Below are 8,560 nucleotides of genomic sequence, written 5' to 3' on the forward strand. Positions count from 1 at the left end.
ATCAGGTATGGAATGAACTTATGGATAGAGCCCTTGTCCTGCACCGCACCAGAGACCCCCTGGGCCACTTTGATTTTGTCTGTCTCACTGCATGGGAGCACAAATCAAGTAAGTTTGTGAAGCAGAGAAGCCCCAAAATCTTCATCTACTGCCCCAAAGCACCATCTCATACCTGAAATACCGGTTCTGGCTGCCCAAGTTCTTGTCCATGGCATCTAGTGAGCCCATGCCACGGTATTTCTTCAGCCTAATCCCATCCGAGAAGAAGTACTCGCCTGGAGCTTCCGTGGTGGCAGCCAGGAGAGAGCCCATCATCACTAGCACAAGAGATCAATCACCGAGAACAGCACGTCAGCAGCAGGAAGGCCATGGCCACAAAACCCTCGGGGTCCCTGGCCACAGCACTGTGCCAGACCCCCCCAGCAGGTATATGCTCTCATGCCCCAAATCCCATGCCACATGGGAAGCCTTTCTAGGACACTCCCTGCTCCATGTGGGACCTGGCCGCCCGGGGGGGCTGCTCACCTGTGGAGGCCCCAAGTGCCAGGGCCTTGGCAATGTGCCCAACCGTCTGGATGCCCCCGTCTGCGATCACGGGGACGCCGAATCTCCTGGCGTACTCGGACACCTTGTAGACGGCCGTGGCCTGGGGGCGGCCGCACGCCAGCACTGCGGGGAGAGCAGAGCGAGGGTCAGCCCGCGGCCCAGCGCCGCCCCGCCCCAGCAGGCCCCTCTTAGGCTTCCGGCACACGCATGCTCCAACACTGGGGAACGCACAAATCCCTGGATGCTCCTTCCCTAGGCTGAGTTGCAAGAGAAGCGGATGCCCAGGAGCTGCCTGCTGGACCATCTTCACGGCCCTCGACTCCAAAAAGCTGTGGGTGACAGTGGGACTGGGGTCTGACCAGGATCGGCCGAGGCTCACAGCTCGTCCTGGTGCACAGCAGGCGTGCAGGGAGCTTGGGAAGGAAGCGGAGCAGACTCCAAAAGCCCCTCTCCAGAGCATCCTTGGCACGGAGCCATGTCCCACCATTCGCTCCCTCCTACTGGTGCCAGACCCTTCTCCGTGTACCCAGCAGCTGCACGATGTGCTTCTGGCGTGGAAATGCGGCTGGCTGGGAGAGAGCTGGTACATACACAGATGTATAGGTATAAATGTATCTATACATCTGCACACACACAAACAGACATGCAGCAGTAGAAAAGGAAACGGGCAGGATGATTTGATGGCTTACAGGAAATAATTTTTGTTCCTGCCCTGCAATGTAGCGAGGATTCTGTCCAGTTTAGCTGCCACATGGGAAGGGAGGAGTTAGCTTTGGATTTACACACTTGCTGGTTGGTAGCAGTTAGAGGCTTCTCATTGTGCGAGGGGAAACCAGCACAGGGCACATCTTGTAACACATCTGTCAGCCACAGGCATGCAAGTATGCCAAGATAAGCTTCTCCCGGGGATGCTTCCCCTCCCCACAATTAACTGGAAGCCTTTTCTCTGGTCACAGTTAGTCCAATACACTGGGTAGGATTACAGGCATGCAGGGTTAGTCTGCTGGAGCGTGAACTCCAGGTGCTGTTTAGGCTGCCCAGCAGCAGTGCATGTCCCTGGCAGAGGTTTGCTGAGGCCGGGAGTCCCCAGCTGCTCCACCCCCAGAGCTCAGCAGCAGCTGCTTGGAGAGGGAAGCTGGACTCCAGGCTGAATGCAAGAACTCAGTTTAATCAAACTAAACTTGGCATTAAGCTCAGGCTCAGTCAGTCAGGAAGGCTCTGCCAGCTCAAACATGAATGCCATTGTCTTAAAGAGATGGTCTCGCTCGGTACCACACTCGAAGGGCACGTTGCAGATGAAAAATGCTGCGAAGGAAGAGCTCTGTGGAGGAAAGCACCTGATTTTGGAGGGTCTACAGTCCAGCATCTCTGGGCTCGTGCTGTAGACAGTGCTGGGCCTGCAGAAACCTCACCAGAGCAACCACAGAGACCAGCCCTTTAAGGAAGAGCTTGGCTCAGGGCCCCTGGGAGCATTGCACCGTTACGACTGTCCCAGTGCCCTGCGCCACAGCTTCAGAGCACGGGCTTCCAAAGCAGGGGTTGGAGCACAGACATGCGCCGAGTGGTCTGGGAGAGGGTTTGTCTTTTTCAGTGTATCTGCAAAGGGTGGCCCTACAAGATCATCTGCTAGAGAAAACCTTCCAGGATCTTCAACAGAAACCTCTTTCCATTTCAGGTAGCTAAAAAGCAGGAGAAAGGGCAAAATCCAAGGCTCGCCTTGGGTGGCTGCTCGATCCAGTAACACTGGAGCAGTACAGAGCAGACGACGCTGCACCCTGTGCTGGGCAGGGGAAGAGCCCTCTCTCCACAGGCATCAGCAGTGGAAGATGTGGTGCTGGTGGGCAGCTGCCAGGGTGGGCAGATGCAGCTGAGTCCCTCTGTAACCCCTGGCATGCTCACCTTGAGGGAAGCTTAACCAGCACACAACCTCCCCACAGCTGGGGCCAGATTCAGAGCAGCATCGAGGACTGCTCAGGGATCACCTCCCTGCACTGGGTCACCACGGGCATGCCCAGCCAGAGATCAAGACGATGCAGTCAGAAAGACCAGTCTGGCTACTAACTAGATTTTGGCGTGGACAGTGTACAGGGGTAAGTGCCCTCAGCTTGGACAGTTAAGACTCTCTTAGGAATTCAGAAAGGCTTCTCAGCTTCCATTTCAGATTCAAAACCAGTATCCAAAGCCACAAAACCCCAAGTGCATCTACAGCTAAATTATTCTCAAACAAGCAGTAGGGCCATGTGCAGCCAAATCAGGGTCCTGCTTCAAAACACATACTTAGGGTTGGGAACAGGGCAAGTGACTTACTATAGGTGCCCGTGACAGTAGAAGGGCATTTGGGGCTGTGGGACTTTAGGTCTGGAGGGATCTTTGGAGCAGCTAAACAAAAACAAACACACACATTTTAGAGACAGAAGAACAGCAGCAGAACAAAGGACCCCAGCAGTGACCTGCCGCTAGGCAGAGCGTACGGTGTGGGACAGAGCTGACCTTGCAAACCTTTCCTAGCCCGAGCCAAGCCAGAGGCCAGATCCAGGCCCAGCTGTGTGCAGCACATGCTCGCCCTAACCCAGCAGCCATCCAGAGAGGTGACCCCCTAACCCAAAGAGCCAGAGTTCTTGCCCTAAGAGGGACAAAAACCTGGGGAGCTTTGGTAAAGAATTTTGCAACCATGTGTCCTATGAAGCGCCATATTCTCTCTCTGCTCTGTTCATTCCCCAAAACCAGCACCCAACCCCACCTCCCACTACACTCTGGACATTCACCCCGAGCATGCCTCCGTGGGCCCTCTGCCTCCGCGTCAGAGGAGGATACACGTGTCGACGGTCTGCTCTGGCTACAGAAGCGTCAGCCCAAGGACACCACAACCTCCCTGGAAAGGTCACCCGAGACAGGCTGCCCCGACTGGGAAGGCCCCTGGAGCCAGCACTCCCAAGGCAGGCAAAGCAGGGACACAGCCTGGGTCCAGGGCTGCTCGGAGGTCCCACGCTGGAATCTGCAGAGCTAATGCAGCACCTTCAGCAATCGTCACCCTCTTGCTGCCTCCCGCGGCAAGCACCAAGGAGCAAAGCAGAGGGGCTATGCACTTGGGCTGCAGCCCCCTGCACCAGCTCTCTGCACCTCACCTCCAAGGCTCACAACACAAGGACTGAGCCTGTCCTCACAGCAGCCTTTCTCCGGGCCCTAGGGATGCTCTCCCTGCCTTTTAGCAAAAGGTACCACAGCCTCTGCCCCACTCGAGCTCTGGCTGACTGCAAAGACAACGGCCTGAAATCCCATTTCAGCCTGGAGATTGCAGAAAGGCACCCAGCCCAGCAGATCAGCTCTCCAGCACCACGCTCATGCCGCCAGAGGGAAGGGGAGCGCCGGGAGCCCCTCTCCCTGCGGAGCTGCCGCCAGCCCCGTCCCACACCGAGCCAGCGGCTCCTCGCCTGCGCCACTCAGCTCGGTCAGCACTGGGGAAGGCCTTTGCTGCTGCTGCTGCTGCCACCCCAAAGGTTCGGCCCAGGGGATGAGGTGGTCCTGGACCAGGGGGGTGAAAGATGGCTTGCTGTGGGACGCTGCTCTTACGAGGGGAGAAGTCCGTCCCGCCTATGCTGCTTTTCAGCAGGGAATCTCTACTAAACAGGTGTCTTCAGCGACTTAGGAGACAGCCGATCTCTCTCACCTTCCTGTGTGATGCAGATGGAGCCACTGCCCATCCCGACCCTCAAGGCATCGACCCCTGCGTCAATGAGGTTCTTGGCCTGAGCAGCAGTCACAACTGTGGGGAGCAGAAACCGGTTTGAAGAGACAGAAGCAGACTGTCTGACACTGCTCTGCCCCAGTGTCTCCCCTGGGGCTGTGTGTGAACATCCCCTGCCCGGGGCACCAGCCTGCATCAGAGCCAGGCCCATCTGCACCAGCAGCACTGGGCTCCCACCCCAGCTGTCCCCAGGGGGGGGACAACACCAGCCCTTTAGGCTGCTCTGCAACACGCTTGCACCCAAAGGCTGAGGTAGCAGAGGTGGTGCCAAGCACTCTTTGGCCCACAGCAGGTAGGGAGCTAACTGGCTAACAGCAGCACCAGTAACACCAGCCAGGGGAAGATAAAGGCCGCTGAACTCTGCTGTCAAGAGGCAGAGAAAATTCCATTACATTGCCACGTGAAGCAAGTCACTATTATGCCAAATTGTAAACTGGTGGGTAAAAGAAGCTAAGGTGTGACAGGCTACAGAGGACTGCAGTGCACTGTGCTGCACAACAACGGCTTCAAAATGTTTGGAGCTGTGGCAGCAGCAGGGCACCGCCCTCTGGCTGCCGTGGGTCTAAAGCCAGAGGAAGCCATTTTAAGTTCACAGACATTTAACAAGACGGCTGTTTCATTCACATCCCTGCAGCTCCCTCTATGTCTAAGAAACAGAAGTAATTAAAAGACAAGAACAGTCTTCAGCACATGCCTACCGTTTCCTCCAATAACTTGTAGGTTGGGATATTTCTCCTTAATATATTTGATCATATTGATCTGGAAGATGGAGTTCCCCTGAGAGGAATCCTGCAACAGAAAGAAAACCAATGCCAACCAGACTTTCTGCAAGATTACAAATACAGCTCTGGGAGAGCCTCAGATCTTCATCCAGCTCACTGGGGTCTCTGCTAAGCTGGCTAAGTGGGCAAAATGACTCCCCAGACTGAGCACTGAACCAGAGGAGAAGCAGCTGCTGCGATGGCTGTGCCCAAAAGGTGATGGGCCAGAAGGGGAGACCAGTAGAGCAGCTCTGGGCCGACCACTCCTGAACATCAGGTGGTACAGAGAACAACACAGTAACAGACACCAAACAGCTGAAGGGAAACTTAAGAAGCCAAGTATTCAGAAGTAGTTAGGAACATCAGAGATGATTGCGACAGCCTGTAAGAGGCATTTGCAGAAGATTCTGTATTAACTGATGTTTCTCTTCTCTGCCTTCAGGGCTTCAGTGCACCCTACACAGTCCCTGGAGGTCACCTAAGTTTCTAGGCAAGAGGAATCCCTCTTATTTGAGGACTCCAACCTGAATGAGACTGAGAGATCAACAAACCACCACATTCTAACCCAAAGGGGCTTGTAACAAAGAGCGTAAGTGCCATGCTGCTGCTCCACTGTCAGAGAAAATGATTCAAGCTGGATCCTCAGCCCACCCAGCCCTCCAGGCCTTTGGGAAGCTCACCAGCACGACGGCATCCACGCCAGCCTGCACCAGGAGGTCCAGCCGGTACTTGTCATCCTCGTGGGTCCCGATAGCGGCACCACAGAGCAGCTGCTTCTTGGAATCCTTCGAAGCCAGAGGGTAGTCCCGGTTCTTCTTGAGATCCGTGCGGGCAATTATAGCCACCAGCTCGTCATCTTCATTAACAATTGGCAGCTTGCCTTGGAACAAACAGAAAGAGCATGGCTGGACGTTTCTGCAGGAGATGGGCGCTAGCCCGGAGCAGCACGGCAGAGTGGGAGCATCAGGCAAGCAGCAACTGGTGCAAGGTGGAGACTCAAAGAGGTGTGTTACCAAATCTTGCTTGGCTGCGGATGCCAGCAGCACTGGCTCATGAAACAGGGCAAGGAGCTTGCGCGACTGGAGAAGGACTCAGCATTTTCACACTGACTACACAAAAAGTGCACCTTTTTTAATAATTAGGCCCATGACACCTGTATTAAAAGGAAAATTACCAAACCCTGACAGAGCTGAACTGAGTGCCAAAATGCGAAGGCCAGGAGAGAAAACTGAAAATGTGTGGCTGGACAGCCAGGCGCTCTTCAGCCCCTGGGCTGGCAGGAATCCCTCAACTTCAAACAGATTTGAGACGAACGCAGGTGAACTCTGTACCCTGGCAGAGGGCTGTGGGCACGCTCTGCTCACCGTCCTCTCCTCCCACATTCCACCCACACAGGGACACGTGCCCACAGCCACCCCCTCCTCCCCCAGCCCCGCGTGCCCACCGCTCGCCCTCGCACCACAGACGTTCGCAGGTACCTTTTTTGCTCCTTTGCAGAATTTCATTGGCTTCTTTCAACATTACACCAGCTGGGGCCACAACAAGATCCTCCCGTTTTGTCATGATCTAGTGGGAGAGAGAAGGTAAAGTCACAAGAACTCCTTCGCACTGCTCTGAAAACGCCGAGCCCCTCTTCCCACGCGGAAGGCTCCGAGCAGCCGTGTGGGCGTGCTCTACAAACAGGCCCACGGCACAGCAACGTGCCTCCAGAAACACACAACGGCCCCCGGTGGCCCGTCCCCGTGCAAGCAGTGGCCATCAGCCCCCAAACCCACCGGTGCAGTGGAAACAGGAGATGGCAGAGGGCCTCAGCAAGCTGAGGGAGAGTGCCTAAAAGAAAGGGACAACTCTCACATGACCCTTGTTTGGGATGTCACTCAAGCAGCCCACCCTTTTAATAGAGCGTAGGCAAATAAGGACTGGAGCTAACTAGAGTCCTGTGATGTTCTGGCATAAATGAGCCCCAAGCTCATTTTCAGACAGCAATCCCCAGCACACAGGCTCTGGAAAAGCCCTGCTCAGAACAAACCATCCTGCAAGGTCAACGGGGCACAGGAGTCACTTCAATCCAAACAAACACGCTCACTTCCACTCACTTTTGACAAACAAGCATCGAAACAGTGCAAAGGTAAGGGGCAAGGGACATGGGAACACCCCACGGGGTATGCAGAAGAAAAGATTTCTCTGTGAAATCAAACAGAAGAGCAGGCCAGCGAGGCAGTGAAATCTCCATCCTTGGGGACACAGACACAACTCCACACAACCTGCTCCAGCTGAACGTGCCTCACGCTGGAGCCTTGACAAGAGGCCTCAAGGGCCCTCCCCACCTGCAGCATTCTGTGATTGCTGACTTCAGGTGGGATGTTTCCATAAAAGGTTACTCGAGAAGGCCAGGCAAAGCTAAAAGGGAACACTCTCTAACCCTCAGGGAAGATAGGTAAGTTGCACACAACAAAAAGGGAATACTTTAGGAATTTATAGATCTATACAATAAAAGCAGATATTTTGCATCGGGAATGAGGTTCAACCCTCCTGCATCCACACAAAATCCTGTCTCTGATAGAACCCAGATCTCAGGAAAAGTCTGACAATCACAGACATAACCTGGCATGCTCCCCAAGCCTGTGGAATGCAGGAGCTTCCTGAGCCACTGAAGACTTGCGTGTTTAACTGGATGGCAACAAACAGCTCAGCAAGATGACTGCTGGATGGTGAGTGGGGAGAGGTCTGGGAGACCATTCATCTCCTTCACCTTGCCTGGTGAGGGGCAAACACCCAACGCTAACAGGAGTGAGCTTCCACCTTAGCGGTGCTGAGCGAGCCACATCTGAGAGGATGAGAGCAGAGTCTTATCTGGCTCCCCTGAACGGGCCAGCAATGCTTCAAAGGGCCATGTGCACTTTTATAACCTACTCCCCATTTAAGATTCTTGTTACAGGTATTTATAGGCGATTTCCAACCAAACAGGGATAAGCATGTGATACTAGGTTCAGTCAGCAAGAGCTAAAAATAGTTGTGAGTCAAGAGCAGAGGCTGGCTGAGGGGCACCAGGGGTGTAACCTGACAGTGCCACAGATCTACGGTTACAGGGCTTGTGTGACAGGAAGCCCAGAACCAGCAGGAACTGCCACCACAGACACTCCCCTGCACCAGGGCCGTGCGGTGCTGCGGCGTTACCAAGGCTCAACTGCCCCTCTCCGAGCCTGGGGTAATGTCAAAGAGCAAGCAGCCTAGCTGAGGCACACAGGGCCAGGCAGTCCAGAAAAAACAGGTCAGCACTTGGAGGGCTTGCCGGGCATAGGGCAGCTGCTACAGCCCTGGCCAGTGCCTGCACGTGTGGGGGGACCATGGCTGCAGGCAGAAACACTGGGAATTAATGACTGAGGCAGGGCAGGGCAGCAGCTGAGAGAGGGGGGCTTCCACCACACCGAGGCAACCCCGCGGGAGGAGTCACGCCGACCCCGACTGCACGGCCACTCTCCTGTTCCTGCTCTGCAGTCAGCAGAGC

General features: G+C 55.1%; 1 protein-coding gene across 1 annotated transcript in view; it reads right to left on the reverse strand.

The window, feature by feature from the left end:
* IMPDH2 (IMP (inosine 5'-monophosphate) dehydrogenase 2) overlaps positions 1–8,560 on the reverse strand; it is a gene marked incomplete at its 5' end in the record, with an annotated part of 10,042 nt that overhangs the window by 519 nt on the left and 963 nt on the right. The window contains 7 exons of the mRNA XM_008943632.1: positions 1–87; positions 173–317; positions 526–669; positions 4,214–4,309; positions 4,990–5,080; positions 5,733–5,932; positions 6,531–6,618. The exon at positions 1–87 is cut by the window's left edge and continues 81 nt beyond it. Of these exons, the coding sequence (XP_008941880.1) occupies positions 1–87; positions 173–317; positions 526–669; positions 4,214–4,309; positions 4,990–5,080; positions 5,733–5,932; positions 6,531–6,618 (851 nt within the window). The remainder of the gene's footprint in view (positions 88–172; positions 318–525; positions 670–4,213; positions 4,310–4,989; positions 5,081–5,732; positions 5,933–6,530; positions 6,619–8,560) is intronic.

Source organism: Merops nubicus, unplaced genomic scaffold, assembly GCF_000691845.1.
Source record: "Merops nubicus isolate BGI_N331 unplaced genomic scaffold, ASM69184v1 scaffold40780, whole genome shotgun sequence".
Lineage (NCBI taxonomy): Eukaryota > Metazoa > Chordata > Aves > Coraciiformes > Meropidae > Merops > Merops nubicus.